Source organism: Poromitra crassiceps (genome assembly GCF_964638095.1).
Source record: "Poromitra crassiceps genome assembly, chromosome: 6".
Taxonomy (NCBI): Eukaryota; Metazoa; Chordata; class Actinopteri; order Beryciformes; family Melamphaidae; genus Poromitra; species Poromitra crassiceps.
Window position 1 is genome coordinate 42,578,733 of NC_139627.1, and position 23,102 is coordinate 42,601,834.

The window sequence follows — 23,102 nt, forward strand, 5'->3', positions numbered from 1 at the left end:
CACTCCATTTTACAGGTCTGTTACAATGTAACTACATATGAACATCATTTATAAATATTGGTAATTACTGTGTAATTACATTTGGTGTTCATGTGTAATTACAAATAGTTCATATGTAACTAGGGTACCTGTAAAATAAAGGGTTACCATATATATATAGTGGAAATATATATTATGTGGAAATATATATATATATGCCTGGTGATGAGAAACTTTTTCTGTGTACGAATAGTGTACGAATGACGACACGTGCACTGTTTTTGGTTCCTCTGGATTCTGATTGGTTCTCCTGAAAATGAGAGTGACAGCAACCAAGATGGCGTTGGGCTACACAGAAAAGTGATGAGGATAGAACAACAACAAACGATACAACTAATTGCAGTGTATTTTTTTTTACATGGACTCTATTTCAACATCTGGAAGTGGTCAAACTTGTGCTTAGGGATCACATCGTGCTTCTGAGATAGAATTATAGCTAACGTTTGCTATCTAGCTGCTAAAGTAGCTAGCGTAGCTAACGTTAGCTAACAGGGAGTCTATCTGCGGAAGGCGAGTGAAGAGATACATTTTTGCTGTAAGGGCAGTTCGAAGTGCGAGACAACTGAACCAACTAGTATATTAAGCGAGGTTCCCCATTGCTAACCGTACGTTGTTCAGGCAATTTAAGCCTTAACATTTGCAGTTTGGAGCAGACCACCCTAACCAGGTAACTACAGCCATTTGCCTCTGATTAGGAAAACTGAACCAGCTGAAGTAAAGGCGTCATCTTTGCTGATCTGACGCCATGGCTCACTCCCCTATTCAGAGTGGACTGCCTGGAATGCAGGTACGTAAACTATCAAAGTAAATCAACTCTGTAGGAAAACTGACAAGTAGCCATCCACCACACATTTTACTTGCTTGTCACGGCTCCAAAGTTGAACTGCCTGTCTCGTTCTCATCTAGCTACAGTTAATAGCAATCTAGGCTGACGTTACATCTGACGTTATTAACGTTACCTTTGTGATGATGAATGCACTTACGTACAGATTAACTGATTGATTGCCTGTAATGTGTTTCTGTCTTGCTGCCCCTCCTGTACCTTCAACCTATTAAACGAAGCAGCAGGATGTTTTCATCTACTGAGTAGATGCATGATGATGTTTGAGGAGCAAGCTGGATAAGGGAGGAAAGAGTAGATTCTACTGCTCCTCAAACAAAATGCATTGCACTAAACTGTGCTAAAGACATTCTTTCCTTGAAGTGTAACCCCATCCACATAATGGATGTTAAGACTGACACCTCCTGGGGCGACATAGCCAACAGCTGTATGAATTCGTGCCATGTTTGAATGCACAGTACCACTCCTGAATGGTGAACCTTCAATTAGGCTACCCGCCGCTAGATAAGGGTTTAGAGGGGAGAAAGCAGACCCAGGCCCAGACTGAGGCAAGTCAACTATGGAGACTGGAGGGGTGGGGGGCTGGTGATGAGCCTCAAACCTCCAGGGCGTGGATGACAGTAGACCACACAGTTGTGTGGTGCAGACAGATGGGCGAGGATCAAACACGTGTTTTCAGAGGGAGGTTCAGGCAGCTTTAGTTGTTGCACCAAACCTGCTGACTGTGGAAATGGCAAGTACGTTCCCCACATGTGTAGTCTGTGGTCACAGTGCCCTTGTTGTTTTTCCCCATTGTTTTTACAGAGTTCAGACTCAACATAATAATTTTCACCTGGATGACTGACCAAACCACTGTTATGACAGTCTTTTGCTTCTGCTATTTCTACTCTGCTTTACTCTGTACCGCTCCCTCTCCCTGTCTTTGTTGTAAAGACAGAGAGGTCCACTCACCCTGCATTAGCACTCTTACAGGAAACCATTCTCTGGGGAGATATGAAAGTATTATTCATAGCTAGCTGACAGATCATCGCCTTTGCACTGGGTTAGCTGGTAAATTTAGTATCATGCTGAATTGTCTTAGTTTGTTTCTTATTAAACCTACTGCAAGAGCAAAATGGTTGCATTTTAATTTTGAGATTAAATTCAGAATGCTTCCAAAGAAGCTAATTAGTCATTGGATGTATTTGTATTATTTTTGTCGTGTAAATTAAGGAACTGCATAACCCTACTAATGCTTCAGGCAGGGTAATCATTGCCACTCAGGAAAGGGAATGGGAATGAAGGAGCATGATTCCCTCCCTTGTGGACCATGGGGAAATAAGTAATTTAGTTTAGTCAATAAGGCAGGGTGTAGTCCTTCAATTTGTAGCCTATCAGCTTCATCTTTTATGCGGAGGTCATTAAGCCTCACTTCAGCTCGTGTGATATTGTCTCACTATTTTTATTTATTTATCCCATTTTTATCCCCCATTAGTGCTCATTTTAATTTATTTATCCTGGTTGCTGCTCCACCCTCTGCTGATCTGGGCAGAGCCGAAACTGGCTCCATGCTTCCTCTGAGACATGGGCAGTTAGCCAGCCGCTTCTTTTCACCTGACAGGGGAAGCTTCACCGGTAGGACATAGCACGTGGGAGGATCACGCTATTCCAACGAGTTCCCCTCCCTCTGAACAGGCGCCCCTAACAACCAGAGGAGGCACCACATCAGCAACCAGGATATTGCATGTTTTGGTGAGGGGTTCCTATATGAAGGAAACCCCCGGGAGGCACGGGGAGAACATGCAAACTCCACACAGAAAGGCCCTTTTGACGACCCCACCCGGGCGGTGGGCACTCGAGGACATGCGGACGGGCACGCATTCCTTCAGCGTTCACAGCGTCCCAGGTGGGAATCGAACCCAGGACCTTCGAGCTGTGAGGCGACAGCGCTTACCGCTGCACCACCGTACTCACCGTGTCTCACTATTGACATATGGTTATTTTATGGTTAGTTCACAGCTAGAGCTACATGGTCTAATAAGCACAATTTGGTCAGGAAAGGGTAAAAGACGGTTTCACACACAGCCTAGCTGTTAGCCAGGCTGCAGTACAAAAATATGTAAAAAGACTGCTTTGTTTGTCAACAGGAGGGTGTGTGTGTGAGAATGTCTGTGTCGAGCTACTGCACACAGTCTGTGGTTGTTTTTGAATTGACCATTTGAATTCCACACACCACTTAACGTTTCTCAGAAGTGTGGCTGATGTTATTGGCTGTTGCTGTTGGGTAACACAAAACCTACAGTATATAGCACATGCTTCCTCATTAGCCTATACCTTGTGATTGTCCTAGACAGTGAAGCAGTAAGAAGATAGCCAAGATCACAGGCAGCCAATGGACTTACCATAATACAGTGTGACAGGCTAGCCTGTATGTCTGTATGGTGCTAAGCTCGGAAGTTGTAACCCAGATCCTCTCCCCACAGCCAAATGAACTCTTGAATTGCTGCCCAACTTCTTGTTCTTGGTCAGCTGGAAGCAACTCTGAAAGTAATGCAATGTTCTACTACCTGACCACAGAGCTCTTCCGCAGCTGATTCGGTGACACCACATCACGTTGGCTGTGCCGCTGTCACTTCCCTGTGGTTCCCAACTTAAATACTTAAATACATGTTGTTCTCTCTCTCTCTCTCTCTCTCTCTCTCTCTCTCTCTCTCTCTCTCTCTCTCTCTCTCTCTCTCTCTCTCCCACAGAATTTCAAAGCCGACCCAGAGGAGCTTTTTACTAAGCTACAGAGGATAGGCAAAGGCTCTTTTGGTGAAGTTTTTAAAGGCATCGACAATCGGACTCAGAAAGTCGTGGCCATTAAGATTATTGACCTGGAGGAGGCAGAGGATGAAATCGAAGACATACAACAGGAAATCACAGTGCTCAGCCAATGTGACAGCCCCTTTGTAACCAAGTATTATGGATCCTATCTCAAGGTGAGATTTAACCCCAGTTCAAATATCATTCAGTGTGGGACACTTCTAACACTTTCATGTTAGATATAATGCATATGATGTGAGTGTATTCCTGCAAGCAACTGTTGACAAGTGCATGTGGGTCAATAGTACATTATGCATACAGGCAATGGAACAAGTCTCGCGTGTGTATTATTGCAAAGATTGCCACAGGACAACCAGAAATAGGCCGACTTTACACACGTATTACAGTATGAGTATACTTGTGTAAAGTCAGCCTATTTCTGGTTTCTGCAGCTAGTTGGATAGATATGCACGTACACAGACCATGCACGCTTAGTTAGAACAGGAACAATGTGAGAGTCTCAGGTATTTGGGCTGCTGTAAATGCCTTGCTGACTGTAAGGGATTGCATCACTCAGTTGCAAACTGTATGTTGTAAATAGATGTTCAGGCTACATGTGATGGTGCTTAAAGTGCTTCTCACAGAGCATTTAGTGTGAGTGGGTACTTAACAGCAGTAAGGAGTTAGTGGTCCATTAAGTCAAGTTATGCAGCTGTCTGAAGGAGAGAATCCAGGGTTGTTTGTTGTTGCATGTAGTACCTATGGGATGATGTGTACTGTATTGTGCATATAGTACATGTGCATTGTTGTGTGTGTGTGTGTGTGTGTGTGTGTGTGTGTGTGTGTGTGTGTGTGTGTGTGTGTGTGTGTGTGCGCGCGTGTGTGTGTGTGTGTGTGTGTGTGTGTGTTGATCCTCGGTTCTTTTTATTTCAGCAACATCTTCATTGGTGTGGTGTTTTTGCACCACACTTGATATCTCATAGATCATTTGACAGTGGAATCAAACAGCATGTCCAGTAGACACTACAGTGGAATCAAACAGCATGTCCAGTAGACACTACAGTGGATTAAACAGCATGTCCAGTAGACAGTACAGTGGAATCAAACAGCATGTCCAGTAGACAGTACAGTGAAATCAAACAGCATGTCCAGTAGACTGTACAGTGGAATCAAACAGCATGTCCAGTAGACAGTACAGTGAAATCAAACAGCATGTCCAGTAGACAGTACAGTGGAATCAAACAGCGTGTCCAGTAGACACTACAGTGGAATCAAACAGCGTGTCCAGTAGACAGTACTCAGTACTCCTGAGAGAGAAAGACATTTTGCATAAATAACAAATAAATAAACAATATTAGTGTAGTGCACACAGCACACAGTAGCAGCATCTTTTTTGTTTGTTTTTAATCCCAGTCCCAGTTAAGAGCAGACATACAGACGTTTTTTTATTTCTCGCCCTGGTGAGCCGGTGCCGATGCGGGGCCGGGGCGATTATAATATCTGAAAAAGCCATTAGATAGATGGTGATAGATCCATTAATCTAGTCTAGTGTATCACTTACTGCTGGACCATGCTGGTGCTGGAAACAGAAAATGAGCAATCAGAAGTACAGAGTAGCAAAACAGGATCAATTCAGTCAGACGTTAGTTTGGAATTAAGCCTCTCTTTTGAGTCGCTCCCTGCGAAGCATCAGGATCAAACCAGACAAAAGTGAGAGCAGGAAGCGATCAATTGCAACCCTCCCTTTGGGAGCCGTAAAAGAAACAGAGCCCACAGTGGATGCTGAGATGTGAGATGCATCATAGGTGGCAGCAGCAGCAGCAGCAGAGAATGATTACCTAAGTGAGTTTGACAGCTTAAATACAGCGCCCAATTGGCAGTGGCAGACAGTACACAAGCTCAGCCTCTGACACATCAGAGGATCTGGAGCTGTAGCACCGCTCCAGTTGTCTGCTTTATGTATGTATTTGAAAATGTTGTCGATTATTACTGTTAACGTTTGAGCAGGCAGCAGCAGGTGCTACCCCAGGCTGCTGAGTACAACTGAGATGTATCTAGTCTTTCAGCCGCTTATACAGCATTGTTGCAAATTGAATGCAATAAGGTGTAGGTATGGGTGGCTAATTGCTCTCTGTTAAGTGAATGCAGGGAAATTTGTTTGTTTGTTTATTTTCAATATGTGTCCATTGATTTAATAAAGTGCACCACAATGTAGCATTTTAACTTACTGGGATCAATGTTAAATGTAAATGCCTAGTTTGTAACTGATGGGGTCGTAGCCCCCGCCTGCCAGATAACAGTGCAGGAGCGGTCTTAACTGCTACCTATATTTGAGAGAATTAAATATAGCAGTATTGATAGCATAGACAGATTCAACACACATTAGCCTGGCCATTAGCTTGAATCCGCTAGTGCCATTTCATTATTCCAAGGCTATACCACCATGAACCACCAGCCCACTCTAGAAATGAAGTAAGGAAGCCCATGACAATCTAATTGCATTGTGTTCCCCTGCATCGCTGCATGAACATTATGTCCACTAACGACCACAGTGACATTATTTCGGGGGCAGGCTGAATGAGCGAAATAATCTCCTGCCCAGAGATTAGGGCAAAATCTCTCTGAAGGCTGCAGCTAAAACGGTCATACAGCAGTTATCATTGTATGATTCAGGAATGATGGTAAAACAGGGCTACTTGATTAGCTCTCCTCATTTGGATGGTGACTTACTGTACAATTTTGGTTGAACACGTCTCTCTCTTCTTGACAGACTTACTTTTCTAGTCCCTGTTGTGTTAGTGTGCTGGATTTAAGTTAATGCCTTCTGTTTGATACCTCCCCAGCCATAGTGCTATTCATAATGTAATTGGACACATGATATTTTGTGTGTGAACACGTCTGTTGCTAAGTCTTAATGTGACTTAATATGTTCTGGGGGTATTCTGTCTGTTTGCAGCCTCTGCCCCTCTGTCTAATGATGAACTCTAATTTACCTGCTGGTCTACTTTTCAGGGTACAAAATTATGGATTCTCATGGAATATTTGGGTGGAGGATCAGCCCTAGATTTGGTAAGTTTAGGTGAAAATAAAGTAAATAACCCATTTGGAAGATGATCCTACCTTTATTTACAGGCCCATGAATATGCCTAAATATGATCTAAAACCATGGCATCTTTCAGAGTAGTCCAAAGTCAATTGATCACACCACTGACATCTGTTCCTCCAGTTGGAACCAGGTCCCCTGGATGAAACGCAGATTGCCACAATTCTGAGAGAGATCCTGAAAGGCCTTGAGTACCTGCACTCTGAAAAGAAAATCCACAGAGATATCAAAGGTAAGAGTGCATATGGGCTTGGCCTTTGCTTTAACGACAGGCCTAAGAGTCATGCCACAGGAATATGTTATCTTGTTTATGTTGTTGAAGTGAGGCCTTTAGGGGCATCAGCAGGGTTGGCCAGCTGGAGAGGAAATGCTCTGGTTGTAAACAGTAAATGCCAAACTGCATGGATCACATCCACGTTCAGCATCTGGAATCACTTGGAGTCACTTCTCGGTGGCCGGCGTACTTATCGCTCCCATCTTTCCCGTTGGAAAACGTTTAGCCATTGATGCTTTGCATTCAGAGTTTGCATTTTAAAACATGGTAGGAAATTAACTTTTTTTCCACAAGGGCTTTTTTGCCCTTGTGGAACATGTTTCAGGGGCATTTTGGATCATTTCCAGGGCAATTTTCTCAAATGTGGGAAATATGTTCTTCTGTTTTGCATCAGAGACCTATTCAATTACCCTTATTCAACCATAGCCTATTTTATTTCTAAAAGCCCATATCACAGTAAGAAAAGAAAAGAAAACATTTCCTATCATCTCAACAACACTGTTTATTGTCTGGCATGTTATGTAATGGAGGCTACTTGGCAACAACAACTTTTCAAATAACACGCCCTATGGCAAAAGACAAAAACCATATCAACATATCAATCACAATAACATGTATTACGAGCTGAGCATATTAGGCCTATATGAACATTTGATGTTAGAGTTCAACGTCCTCTTCTGTCATGTCAACAACATCAGTTGATGGATTATTTTTCTTTTATTTTTTAAATATGATCTGATTGAAGTAAAGGTTTTATGCTCTGATATAAACCACTGTCTGGACCCCTGCTGGCTGAGCATGTGTCTCTCTTGCTCGCTCTCCACAGCACACTGCCTGCCGTCACTGCATGCCGTATCGATACAGTAGCATTCTGCATCGATGTGCGCATCAGTAAGGAGTATATTGCTATATTGCTGTGTAGTGTCTACGTTCCTATTGGCTACTGTGTGCTCGTTAGTCATTCTTGGGCAGTTGAACCGAGCGGGGCTACCGTCCTGCCCGGCCAGTCAGAGCCCTGAAGCCCCGCCCGCCTGGGATATGACAGTGGCTACAGCAAACCGCCTCGCTGCACCCAGGCAGGCAGAGCAGAGCGGCTCGCTTGTTTCGTCAAAGCTGATTAATATTGAAATTGCACCAAATCCGACTTGCAGTAATGTTAGAATACAGAAAGTTAAATCTTTATTTTATGGGGGCATTAAAACTAAGCCCCCCGTCATCCCAATTCCAGGGGCAATTATATATTTTGTACGGGCATTTTGCCCCCGAACCCCCGGCTAATGTCTGACCCTGATTTAAAAGATCACCATTATCAATGCTGGTGGAATGCAGCTCTAGGTTTTCTACAATGCATCATTGGCAGAATGTTGTTTTTTCCTCACTGTTTTCAGCGGCCAACGTGTTACTGTCAGAACAAGGAGACGTGAAGCTGGCAGACTTTGGCGTGGCAGGCCAGCTGACCGACACCCAGATCAAGAGGAACACGTTTGTTGGCACTCCGTTCTGGATGGCACCTGAAGTCATAAAGCAATCTGCCTATGATTCAAAGGTCAGAGCCGGTCTCATGATCACAATCGAGGTTACTGTAGGAAATAGAAAGAAGCACGTGTATCATATGCCATGCAGGTTTATGGAATTCATGTTTAAAATATTCTAACATGGGAGTGACACTGAAACTGAAGGTTGTCGTACTTAATTCCTGTATTCTTCTCTTTTCATCGCTCTTTTGACCCCAATTGCCCATATTCACACAGTGAGACAGTCTATCTGTGTTAATGTATATTCACACAGTGAGACAGTCTATCTGTGTTATATTCACACAGTGAGACAGTCTATCTGTGTTAATGTATATTCACACAGTGAGACAGTCTATCTGTGTTATATTCACACAGTGGGACAGTCTATCTGTGTTAATGTATATTCACACAGTGAGACAGTCTATCTGTGTTATATTCACACAGTGAGACAGTCTATCTGTGTTATATTCACACAGTGGGACAGTCTATCTGTGTTATATTCACACAGTGGGACAGTCTATCTGTGTTAATGTATATTCACACAGTGAGACAGTCTATCTGTGTTAATGTATATTCACACAGTGAGACAGTCTATCTGTGTTAATGTATATTCACACAGTGAGACAGTCTATCTGTGTTATATTCACACAGTGAGACAGTCTATCTGTGTTATATTCACACAGTGAGACAGTCTATCTGTGTTAATGTATATTCACACAGTGAGACAGTCTATCTGTGTTAATGTATATTCACACAGTGAGACAGTCTATCTGTGTTATATTCACACAGTGAGACAGTCTATCTGTGTTAATGTATATTCACACAGTGAGACAGTCTATCTGTGTTATATTCACACAGTGAGACAGTCTATCTGTGTTAATGTATATTCACACAGTGAGACAGTCTATCTGTGTTAATGTATATTCACACAGTGAGACAGTCTATCTGTGTTAATGTATATTCACACAGTGAGACAGTCTATCTGTGTTAATGTATATTCACACAGTGAGACAGTCTATCTGTGTTATATTCACACAGTGAGACAGTCTATCTGTGTTATATTCACACAGTGAGACAGTCTATCTGTGTTAATGTATATTCACACAGTGGGACAGTCTATCTGTCTTATATTCACACAGTGAGACAGTCTATCTGTGTTATATTCACACAGTGAGACAGTCTATCTGTGTTATATTCACACAGTGAGACAGTCTATCTGTGTTAATGTATATTCACACAGTGAGACAGTCTATCTGTCTTATATTCACACAGTGGGACAGTCTATCTGTGTTAATGTATATTCACACAGTGAGACAGTCTATCTGTGTTATATTCACACAGTGAGACAGTCTATCTGTGTTATATTCACACAGTGGGACAGTCTATCTGTGTTATATTCACACAGTGAGACAGTCTATCTGTCTTATATTCACACAGTGGGACAGTCTATCTGTGTTAATGTATATTCACACAGTGAGACAGTCTATCTGTCTTATATTCACACAGTGGGACAGTCTATCTGTGTTAATGTATATTCACACAGTGAGACAGTCTATCTGTGTTATATTCACACAGTGAGACAGTCTATCTGTCTTATATTCACACAGTGGGACAGTCTATCTGTGTTAATGTATATTCACACAGTGAGACAGTCTATCTGTCTTATATTCACACAGTGGGACAGTCTATCTGTGTTAATGTATATTCACACAGTGGGACAGTCTATCTGTGTTATATTCACACAGTGAGACAGTCTATCTGTGTTAATGTATATTCACACAGTGGGACAGTCTATCTGTGTTATATTCACACAGTGAGACAGTCTATCTGTGTTATATTCACACAGTGAGACAGTCTATCTGTGTTAATGTATATTCACACAGTGAGACAGTCTATCTGTGTTATATTCACACAGTGAGACAGTCTATCTGTGTTATATTCACACAGTGAGACAGTCTATCTGTGTTATATTCACACAGTGGGACAGTCTATCTGTGTTATATTCACACAGTGAGACAGTCTATCTGTGTTATATTCACACAGTGAGACAGTCTATCTGTGTTAATGTATATTCACACAGTGGGACAGTCTATCTGTGTTATATTCACACAGTGGGACAGTCTATCTGTGTTATATTCACACAGTGAGACAGTCTATCTGTGTTATATTCACACAGTGGGACAGTCTATCTGTGTTAATGTATATTCACAGAGTGGGACAGTCTATCTGTGTTATATTCACACAGTGAGACAGTCTATCTGTGTTATATTCACACAGTGAGACAGTCTATCTGTGTTATATTCACACAGTGAGACAGTCTATCTGTGTTATATTCACACAGTGAGACAGTCTATCTGTGTTATATTCACACAGTGGGACAGTCTATCTGTGTTATATTCACACAGTGAGACAGTCTATCTGTGTTATATTCACACAGTGAGACAGTCTATCTGTGTTATATTCACACAGTGAGACAGTCTATCTATCTTATATTCACACAGTGGGACAGTCTATCTGTGTTAATGTATATTCACACAGTGAGACAGTCTATCTGTCTTATATTCACACAGTGGGACAGTCTATCTGTGTTAATGTATATTCACACAGTGAGACAGTCTATCTGTGTTATATTCACACAGTGAGACAGTCTATCTGTCTTATATTCACACAGTGGGACAGTCTATCTGTGTTAATGTATATTCACACAGTGAGACAGTCTATCTGTGTTATATTCACACAGTGAGACAGTCTATCTGTCTTATATTCACACAGTGGGACAGTCTATCTGTGTTAATGTATATTCACACAGTGAGACAGTCTATCTGTCTTATATTCACACAGTGGGACAGTCTATCTGTGTTATATTCACACAGTGAGACAGTCTATCTGTGTTAATGTATATTCACACAGTGAGACAGTCTATCTGTGTTATATTCACACAGTGGGACAGTCTATCTGTGTTATATTCACACAGTGAGACAGTCTATCTGTGTTATATTCACACAGTGAGACAGTCTATCTGTGTTAATGTATATTCACACAGTGAGACAGTCTATCTGTGTTATATTCACACAGTGAGACAGTCTATCTGTGTTATATTCACACAGTGAGACAGTCTATCTGTGTTATATTCACACAGTGAGACAGTCTATCTGTGTTATATTCACACAGTGAGACAGTCTATCTGTGTTAATGTATATTCACACAGTGAGACAGTCTATCTGTGTTATATTCACACAGTGAGACAGTCTATCTGTGTTATATTCACACAGTGAGACAGTCTATCTGTGTTATATTCACACAGTGAGACAGTCTATCTGTGTTAATGTATATTCACACAGTGAGACAGTCTATCTGTGTTATATTCACACAGTGAGACAGTCTATCTGTGTTATATTCACACAGTGAGACAGTCTATCTGTGTTATATTCACACAGTGAGACAGTCTATCTGTGTTATATTCACACAGTGAGACAGTCTATCTGTGTTATATTCACACAGTGAGACAGTCTATCTGTGTTAATGTATATTCACACAGTGAGACAGTCTATCTGTGTTATATTCACACAGTGAGACAGTCTATCTGTGTTATATTCACACAGTGAGACAGTCTATCTGTGTTATATTCACACAGTGAGACAGTCTATCTGTGTTATATTCACACAGTGAGACAGTCTATCTGTGTTAATGTATATTCACACAGTGAGACAGTCTATCTGTCTTATATTCACACAGTGAGACAGTCTATCTGTGTTATATTCACACAGTGAGACAGTCTATCTGTGTTATATTCACACAATGAGACAGTCTATCTGTGTTATATTCACACAGTGGGACAGTCTATCTGTGTTATATTCACACAGTGAGACAGTCTATCTGTGTTATATTCACACAGTGAGACAGTCTATCTGTGTTAATGTATATTCACACAGTGAGACAGTCTATCTGTCTTATATGCACACAGTGAGACAGTCTATCTGTCTTATATTCACACAGTGAGACAGTCTATCTGTCTTATATTCACACAGTGAGACAGTCTATCTGTGTTATATTCACACAGTGAGACAGTCTATCTGTGTTAATGTATATTCACACAGTGGGACAGTCTATCTGTCTTATATTCACACAGTGAGACAGTCTATCTGTCTTATATTCACACAGTGAGACAGTCTATCTGTGTTAATGTATATTCACACAGTGAGACAGTCTATCTGTCTTATATTCACACAGTGAGACAGTCTATCTGTGTTATATTCACACAGTGAGACAGTCTATCTGTGTTATATTCACACAGTGAGACAGTCTATCTGTGTTGACGTGCTGCTAGTTTTCTCTATCTTATCTTCTGGGTAGAGTTTCCCACCCTGAGTTGAGAATGTCTGCTGTGTGAATGAGGTCAATGTGCTTATGTTGTCTGGTATTCTCTAAGCTCATTCTCACATGTGCCTGACATGACAGCATTTATTTTGGGAACAAGCACATGAGTCACGACAGCTTATCAGCAAAACCACCATGTAGTCACAGTTGGAGTTTGCAAAAACGTTCCTCAAATACACTAATGCTGCTTGAAGCCCCTCCCCCCGGCCCCCCGGCCCACACATGAGCTCTGTGCCCGCTGTGCCATTGTTTTCCTATGGAGAGCGGTGCCATTGTTTTCCTATGGGGGAGAGCAGTGCCATTGTTTTCTATGGAGAGAGCAGTGCCATTGTTTTCTATGGAGAGAGCTGTGCCATTGTTTTCCTATGGAGAGAGCTGTGCCATTGTTTTCCTATAGAGAGAGCTGTGCCATTGTTTTCCTATGGAGAGAGCTGTGCCATTGTTTTCCTATGGGGAGAGCTGTGCCATTGTTTTTCTATGGAGAGAGCTGTGCCATTGTTTTCCTATGGAGAGAGCTGTGCCATTGTTTTCCTATGGGGAGAGCTGTGCCATTGTTTTCCTATGGAGAGAGCTGTGCCATTGTTTTCCTATGGGGAGAGCTGTGCCATTGTTTTCCTATGGAGAGAGCGGTGCCATTGTTTTCCTATGGAGAGAGCGGTGCCATTGTTTTCCTATGGAGAGAGCGGTGCCATTGTTTTCCTATGGAGAGAGCGGTGCCATTGTTTTCCTATGGAGAGAGCGGTGCCATTGTTTTCCTATGGAGAGAGCGGTGCCATTGTTTTCCTATGGAGAGAGCTGTGCCATTGTTTTCCTATGGAGAGAGCGGTGCCATTGTTTTCCTATGGAGAGAGCGGTGCCATTGTTTTCCTATGGAGAGAGCGGTGCCATTGTTTTCCTATGGAGAGAGCGGTGCCATTGTTTTCCTATGGAGAGAGCGGTGCCATTGTTTTCCTATGGAGAGAGCTGTGCCATTGTTTTCCTATGGAGAGAGCTGTGCCATTGTTTTCCTATGGAGAGAGCTGTGCCATTGTTTTCTATGGAGAGAGCTGTGCCATTGTTTTCCTATGGAGAGAGCTGTGCCATTGTTTTCCTATGGGGAGAGCTGTGCCATTGTTTTCCTATGGAGAGAGCGGTGCCATTGTTTTCCTATGGAGAGAGCTGTGCCATTGTTTTCCTATGGAGAGAGCTGTGCCATTGTTTTCCTATGGGGAGAGCTGTGCCAATGTTTTCCTATGGGGAGAGCTGTGCCATTGTTTTCCTATGGAGAGAGCTGTGCCATTGTTTTCCTATGGAGAGAGCTGTGCCATGCCAGGGCTTTGAGTCATCGTTTCTTTCAGCTAGTGATGTTGCTCTGTCCGACCATCTCTGTATCTTTCTTGAACTCAAGGTCACCCCTATCGCTCTTACTCGGTCAAAAACCATCAAAAAGCGTCACATCAACGAGAGCACTAGCACACGGTTCATGGAGGCTTTCTCGCTGGCCCCTTCCCTCTCCTCAGCCTCTGTCAATGATCTCCTAGATAACTTCAATTCTAAAACCCTAAAGGCTATTGATGCTGTAGCTCCCATTAGATCTAAACTAATCTCCGGTAAGAAAAAAGCACCATGGAGAAACGCTCCCTCTGTAAATAACAAAAAAAGAGATTGTAGGAAAGCCGAGCGCAAATGGCGGAAAACTAAACTTCACATCGATTACGACATCTATAAAAATAGTCTTCACTCCTACAACCAGGAACTAAAAAATTCCAGAAAATTCTTCTTCTCCGACATTATCAGCAAAAACACCAATGACGCTCGCACTCTTTTTGCCACTGTTGACAGGCTGACAAACCCCCCCCCACAAATTGCCCCTGATCTTCTATCCAATGTCAAATGCAATGAATTTGCGACCTTCTTTAGGGATAAAATTATAAATATCAGACTAACTATTTCCACATCAAGAACAAATGTGGCTCCGCCGCACCCACAGAATAGGTGCTTAATTAACATGACTCAGTTCAATGTCATTGACCACAAGAAACTAGAAGAAACGATACGAGGCCTTAAATCCTCATCGTGTTGCCTAGACACCCTGCCAACAAGCTTTCTAAAAAATGTCTACAGTTGCCTGGCGACCGACATACTGAAGATAATTAATACCTCTCTTCTTACAGGCATTTTTCCAAAATCTCTAAAAACTGCAGTTGTTAAGCCCTTGCTAAAGAAGCGTAGCCTCGACCCCTCTATAATCAGCAATTACAGACCAATATCAAATCTTCCCTTTATTAGCAAAATACTCGAAAAAACTGTCTACCAACAACTCAATACCTTTCTATCCTCCAATGATCTCCTAGATCCCTTCCAATCAGGCTTCCGACCCCATCATAGCACCGAAACTGCGCTTATCAGAGTTATAAATGACATCCGAATGAACACTGACTCAGGTAAAATCTCAATCTTAATGTTACTAGATCTCAGCGCTGCCTTTGATACGGTTGACCACGAAATTCTATTGGACAGACTGGAAAACTGGGTCGGGCTTTCCGGCACGGTCCTAGAGTGGTTCAGATCTTATCTGCAAGACAGGAACTACTTTGTCTCCATTGGCAACTACACATCTGACCAAACCAAAATGACATGTGGGGTACCCCAAGGATCAATTTTAGGTCCTGTCCTGTTTAACCTTTATATGCTCTCTCTGGGCCTAATTATGCAAAAAAACAAAATAGCTTATCATAGCTATGCAGATGACACCCAACTCTACATAGCCCTCTCATCGGATGACTATGCCCCCATAGAGACACTGTGTCAGTGCCTTGCGCAAATTAATGATTGGATGTGCCAGAATTTTCTCCAACTTAATAAAGACAAAACAGAGATAATTGTCTTCGGCAAAAAAGAAGATAGGCTCAAAGTTACTGCTCACCTCGAATCCCTATCTTTGAAGCCAAAGGACCAGGTAAAAAATCTTGGCATTATTATTGACTCTGATCTAAATTTCAACTCCCACATCAAGCTTATAAGAAAATCTGCCTTCTATCATCTAAAAAATATAGCAAGGATTAGAGGCTACATGTCCAAACAAGATCTTGAAAAACTAATTCATGCTTTCATTTCTAGCAGGCTAGACTACTGCAACAGTCTTTTCAATGGTCTTCCCAAAAAAGCTATTAAACAACTACAGCTCATTCAGAATGCGGCTGCTAGAGTTCTAACAAGAACCAAGAAAGCACATTACACCAGTTCTCAAATCCCTGCATTGGCTGCCAGTAAATCTTAGAATAGACTTTAAAATTCTGCTAATAGTTTACAAATCTCTCAACGGGTCAGGCCCACACTACATCTCTGAAATGCTTCTACACTATGAACCATCCAGATCCCTGAGATCTTCAGGCACTGGTCTACTAATTGTCCCGAGGACCAAATCAAAACATGGTGAAGCAGCGTTCTCCCACTATGCCTCTCATAACTGGAACAAACTCCCTGAACACATTAGATCTGCCCCTACTCTGCCTATTTTTAAATCCAAGCTAAAGACCTTTATGTTTACTCTTGCTTTTAACTGCTACTAAACTACTGCCTCTCTCGGCCTGTAATTTAAAAAAAAGATTCCTGTACATTTCCAACAAATGGACTGTACATGTAATAATAATACTGAAGAGTGCCTTGTAACTTATTTAAAACAGAAATAATGTTTCATGTTTGTTAATTTGAGTATATATTTTAACTAAAACTGTCGGCTGTGTTTTTTATGTGTTTTTTATATGTGCATTGCTTTGCTGCTTGTTTTTTCGATTATTTTTTGTAAAGCACCTTGAATTGCCTTGTGTATGAAAGGTGCTATATAAATAAAATTTGACTTGACTTGACTTGACTTGCCATTGTTTTCCTATGGGGAGAGCTGTGCCATTGTTTTCCTATGGGGAGAGCTGTGCCATTGTTTTCCTATGGGGAGAGCAGTGCCATTGTTTTCCTATGGGGAGAGCGGTGCCATTGTTTTCCTATGGGGAGAGCTCAACGTCACCTAGCAACAACTGCTGCTGCTCTCTGCTCTATCTCGCATGGTTTTTCTGTTAAGCGAGGCCATTTGTGAGTAACTCTGCACGATTCTAATGTTTTAATAAGTTCTTGTTTTTTGTCCAAAATTGGTTTGTTTTATAGGCAGACATCTGGTCATTGGGAATAACAGCAATAGAACTGGCTAAAGGAGAGCCTCCCCACTCTGAGCTCCACCCTATGAAGGTCTTATTCCTCATCCCAAAGAACAATCCACCCACACTGGAGGGAAACTACGGCAAAGCACTTAAAGAATTTATAGAAGCTTGTTTAAATAAGGAGCCCAGCTTTGTAAGTTCAAAAGACACCTGCTTATACCCCTAGCCTAGTCCTTAAGTTTGCTCACTGTGCAAAACCCCAAAATATGTTTTTAATATTCACTTGTTTCTTTTGTGGTTTCCTTAGAGGCCAACTGCCAAAGAGCTGTTAAAACACAAGCTAATTGTAAGGCATGCCAAAAAGACGTCCTATCTAACAGAACTGGTTGACAAATACAAGAGGTGGAAGGCAGAGCAGTCTCGGGAAGAATCCAGCTCTGATGACTCTGACTCGTAAGTTGTCTGCACAATCTCTATCAAGTTCAAGGGGAGACAAGACATGCCAAATGTATCATTGGTCAAAGTCAAATCTAGCAGTTGGCGCAATCCTATGAGCTTCTTAACTTTTTGTGTCAATGTAGGGAGCCAGATGGCCAGGCGTCTGGGGGAAATGACTCTAGCAATGATGACTGGATCTTCAATACCATCAGGGTGAAGGACCCCACAGAGCTTTACGAAAAGCTTCAGAATGGGGCACTACAATCTGCTGAGCTGGGGAGTAAACCGGTAAGACTATAACGAGAACAAATTCTCACTACTATAATCAGGCGGCTCCGTGCAGCGCACAATTGCTCAACGTCAAGCGGGCAAGGTCGCGCAGCGGCCAAGCTGCGTCTGCAAGCGTGCACAGCGTGCGAACTGCAGCTGCAAGCGAGCTGCGTCGTGGGCGAGACCTCAAGGGCAAACCAATGAGCCACGGTAGAAATGAGCGCTGCCAGTCGAGCGGGCAAGCGAGGGACGCTAGAAAGAAGCGCGCAATATTTCTAGTAAAAATAAATTGTGCGCCTTCCGATGTGCAAGAGCAGATATTCTGTGTCAAAGATATTCTGTGTCAAAGGTGTTCCATGCTTGTTTTTTAGCTCAAAATGCTGCTTAATTTTTCAGGTGCAAGAAAGTCCAAAGAGCCCTTTGTCACAAAGCTTGTCAACAATCTTTTCCCCGCTGTTTTCTGAGGTAAATGTATTCTTCTCTCAAATTATCCTAAATTAAAATAATTGTGATTATTGACTACGTTCAGATGCAGTCGTCGTCATCACCCTACAAATAGAATATTTAGACAAACCAGACTATAACATCTAAATGCTGTCATTTTTGCAGTTGAAAGAGAAGTCTGAGGCAAGTCATGGCAAGCCAGAGGCTGCAGAGGGGCTGAGGGAAGCCATGTTTCTGGCTGAAGAGGCATGCCCAGGGATCTGTGACTCCCTGCTGACTGAACTCCTGCAGAGACTTCAGAGGTAATGGCACTTTCCAACATTGTTTTCCATTGAGAAGACATTTTTCATTTCAGGACATGTTCTTCTTCTTTTTTTCAACCAATGGCCTGCATAGAGGGGAAAATAGTTTTTGTTCCTTCTTCTTCTTCTTCTCTATTTGTCAGGTTTTCTGTGCGTAGGGCCGCCACCTCTCAGTGAGAAGACTTCTGCCCAGCCAGCTCTGCTCTCACTCTCCACCCTGATGGCAGCAGTCAGATCATTGCCTCGTGACATCCACAGCCGAGATGAAATCTCCCAGGAAGGTCTCCATAACTCATTCGCCTAAAGCAAATCCTGGCCTACTTAATGTCTGTTTATACGCAAACATGCCGTCTATTCAGGACAGTCAGTGGCCAGTTGCCTCAGCTGCCACCATGACTGCCACCTGCTGTAAGATGTCCCTTCTCGACACCTCCTTCACAAATCTTTTCTTTTAACAGTGGAGTCTTTCTGCAAGGACTCTTGAGTTTTTGCTGCGGCTTATTCTTAAAGGTTCACACTCTGCAACCTTTTGGAGAAAGTAGCTAGCATTCTTAATGCTGTGCGGCTGTGCGAGATATCCTGTGAAATGTGCAGTGAAGCGTGATGAGTGGATTGAAGCATTCTATTGAAAACTCAGGTATCCTGCTTTAAGTGGATTGGGTCTTCTGGGAGATGGAAAGAGCTCTTATTGGGTGTTTGTACAGACTTGTAAATAAGCTCATTTTTACTGAAAATAATTGAGCGTGCGTTAATGAATCACTGTGTACAAATGGCCAAATGCAAACTGTAGATAATGGTTTAAAGGTAAATATTTTGAGAGACTAAAATGGCCATAATAGAGATTGCCTTGCCTTTATTACTTGTTCTTTTGTATATCAGTCTTTGATTTCTCCTGTTGTAAAACTCTTTAAGTACTCATCCATTGAATGAAAATGGCTGCCCTCTATCCTATTTTAGTGTTGTTTTATTTTATATGCTCTCTGAGTTTTGGTTTCACACTCTATGCTGTGGCTGTCATAGTAATGTTGAAGATGTAGATGAATGTAAAACATGGCTGGATCACTCACCTCCCCCCTCCAGTTTGAAACACTGGATACTCTATTCCAGCCCCAGGTCCACAAGGCCTCCAGCCCCAGGTCCACAAGGCCTCCAGTTGTGTTGACTGGTTGGACTTTTCCCTCATCCTTTTTTGATGATTGTGTTTTGAGTAGTTCGATAAACTGAAGTTTCGTCCATTCATTCCATTTAGGGCAGTGCCATCAATTAGGGCTGGGTAAAAAAAAAACATTGATATATTGATATCAAATTGATATTCATTTGAAGGAACTGATATCGATTCATAAATCCCAATGTTGATCATTTAATATAATAATGCCTTTTCCTGTGGATTCTTGAAGCTTTAACCCCGTTAGACTTGCGTGGTTTGGTTCTTAGTGCAACGAGAGCTCATAAACATCTGTTAACATTAATCTACCACTATAATTGGAGGGCCCGCGGCGCACGGTTGCTCAACTTCCCTTGTGAAATCAAACAGTGATGTCATAAATCCCTCTCTACTCATGCATTGTGACATCATCTGTGATGTCACTTTCGCTACTGTTGGAGGGCCGATGGCGTGGTGCACAATTGCCAGTTGAGTACTAGACAAGGTCGCGTAGCGGCCGAGCTGCATATGCGAGCCCGCGAAGCGGGCGATTTCCATAACTGCATCATCTCCAGAGTCTCAAGCCTAGAAATCAGTCTAGTATTTTTAATAATGCCCACCAGGTTAGAGGATTCCTTGTCCAATTTACAGCATTAGTTATTTGAGAATCTCGTTCATATCCAAGCAAAGTTGGTATTGTAACTGAAATATCAGTATCGATATCGTATCGAATTGGGACCTTGTGTATCGGAATCGTATCGAATCTGGAAGTCAGTGGCGATACCCAGTCCTAGCCGCCATCTAGCTTAATTCATCATCAACAGACTCAAGTCTTCCTGGGAGCTGCAGTGGTACAATCTATCTCCTCAGCGTACCAACAGCTTTAATTGCACTTCGAATATAAATGCCTTTGACTATAAACAAAGTAGCCATAAGACCGTAGCATGAGACTTATTTTACAGGTATGCGCCATGCTAACTGACAAAAATGTCCAACTGAAGTCTCACAGCTTGGACTCTGTGGAGTTGGTCGTGCAGTGTAACAGATTAATCTGGCTGCATCTTTCCATTGCGATTTACGTGGTTAAGATACAGGTGAGAAGGTGTTCAGTCATACAGTAAATGCTTATAAGCCTAGACTTCTCATATAGTAGATGACACTCCTCATAGATGTGTACAGTAACATAAAGCCAGGAGCCGTTAAGAGACCAACGGCACTTTTCTACTACTTCTGACTGTAGTTTAAATGGAATGTGCATGATATGTAACTCGTATGAACTGACCTGCACAGTATGCGTTATAGCATACTGCTCCAGGGCCGGAGGAATGTGGAGAGTTGAATCGGCCTTAGAATCTTTGTGATGAATGCGGTGAATAGTATCAGCTTTAAAATGTTTGATCAAATGTTATTGTTTTGATTTGTTTTTCCTCTGGCATTAAAATGCTGCAGCAATACTAAAAAAATAAAGAATAAATCTAAAAAATTACTTCCATGTCAAAATGGCATATGTGAATGAACAAATGGACTCAAATTTGCTTCTTTTCAGAAAAGATGAATTTGCATAATTTTATTCTGTATGTGGTCATTGGGCAAATTAACTTTAGGTGTCCTCTTGGATTTAAATTCTTAAGTTGTCCATTTATTTTTCAAGTTTTACCATTTATGTCCAAAAACACATGACATTCTAGCTAACTAGTGGACCCGTGGGGACCCCCTGGGAGTTAGGCACCCCTGGTCTGGAACATGGCATCATCACTGAATTTATAGCCTCAGCCAGGAAGGATGACATCGCTGATTCCAACTGTGAGAGGTAGCAATGTGCCACAAGACATCCAGTCTGCCGGAAAGCCATTAGAAGAAGAATGACATCAATGATGACATCACATCATTAGGTAATTAGGGCAATCGCCTAATAATAATAAAAAAAAATCCGGCTCCGTCAGGTCAACAGCACGGGTGCTCTTTACACTTACTGAAAGTTTCGATCGCACGTAAAATGCCATAGCTGTGGTCTAGTAGATTGTGGTAGAATACCCTGTTAAAATGAATGAGTAAAACTAGAATACATTGTTTAGGTGAATAATACAGTTGGAGTGACTGAGAAAAGGTACCAGACCCATGTGTCACCCAATGCTATACGAATGATTGCCATTTTCATATCGAGTGTTTCCTGCTCTTTTCCGTCTTGACCCTTAGCTTTCCATTCAAACTTTTCATACCTCAAAGTGCCATGTGCCCCACCTCCCCCAACTAACACACACAAACACATTTAATACATAATTTGCACCTTTTAGATGGTCTAATATGACTCTATCTGTGTTGCACTTTGTAGATTTATTCTGGATTTAAAGAGAAATGGTACTTAACTAGGCTATGTAATTACTCCAGTTTTTGAGTGTATGGAATAAAGCAGTGTGATCATCAGAACTCATTTCTTAGTACAGGAAGGCATACTATGAAACAATATTTTTTATAACCCAAAAGAGCAGTATTATAGAGTAAAATTTGGTTCTTTGATGTTTATCAAACATTGGATAGCGATCACTTAAAATGTACATTTCATTTTGTGTGGCGTTGCTGACAGTTTATAGTCCAGTATATACCCTTTGCTCAATCAGCACAATGGTACTGGACTTCTTGTACGTTTTCAAATGATTGTGGAAAAGGAAAAATAAAAAGTCTAATACAAAGTTGATGGACATTTTTGGCATTATTTGACTGATACATAACATTTACATGGTTGTGACACCTTTCGTTATATGACTGAACAGTGCAGTTTGTGGTGTTAAAGCCTGAATTCAAGATGTATCTGGATTTTTTTGAGTCACCTATGCACACTCACTGCACAGTAACCTATAATATCAGTCAGTGTTTTTTTTTCCCCCACAAATGAAAAGCTTAGATGTTTTGAGTCAATGAATAAGTACTCAATCCCTTTGAACTGCAGTGACATTCCACTTGAATTGAGTTAAGGCGCATCCAAATACCATTGGATGTCCTAGACAGATCTTTATCTCCACAACTTGATTGGAGTCCACCTGTGGCTAATTCATTTGATTTAGAATGAATCAGTTCCTTGGCTGCAAGGGGATATCTTACCCAAAAGACAAGATCTTCACAAATCTAATCAACAAATGCACATGACCACACCCCAGAGACTTTGCAAAAAGGCACGAAGCAAGAAGCAACATATTTTGTGGTCCAATGAAATAATTGAACTCTTCATGTGAATTATTAAGTCTGGAAAAACGCTGGCATAGCTCATCATCACCTCATCACCCATCTAACACCAGTCTAGCATGATGGTGCCTGCAGCATCATGTCGGCCGGGGATACGCAAGTATAGAAAGTAATAGTATGGAATTCGATTTTAGTATTTTCCAGGTCTGTAGAAGTAGGCCTATAAATGGAAAAAGGAAAATAGATTATGGGATAATAT

The 23,102-nt window shown here is 41.8% G+C and overlaps 1 protein-coding gene across 1 annotated transcript; it reads left to right on the top strand.

The window, feature by feature from the left end:
- The first annotated feature begins 428 nt into the window (after nt 1-428).
- Nucleotides 429-22,336, top strand: LOC310778551 (serine/threonine-protein kinase 24-like). Its single transcript, XM_083639013.1, has 11 exons — nt 429-826; nt 3,610-3,840; nt 6,677-6,733; nt 6,891-6,999; nt 8,430-8,587; nt 17,073-17,258; nt 17,373-17,518; nt 17,647-17,791; nt 18,170-18,238; nt 18,383-18,519; nt 18,663-22,336. Exons 1-11 carry the CDS (start codon nt 785-787, stop codon nt 18,694-18,696), a joined length of 1,314 nt encoding a protein of 437 aa, XP_083495139.1. The 5' UTR covers nt 429-784; the 3' UTR covers nt 18,697-22,336.
- The last annotated feature ends 766 nt before the right edge of the window (nt 22,337-23,102 follow it).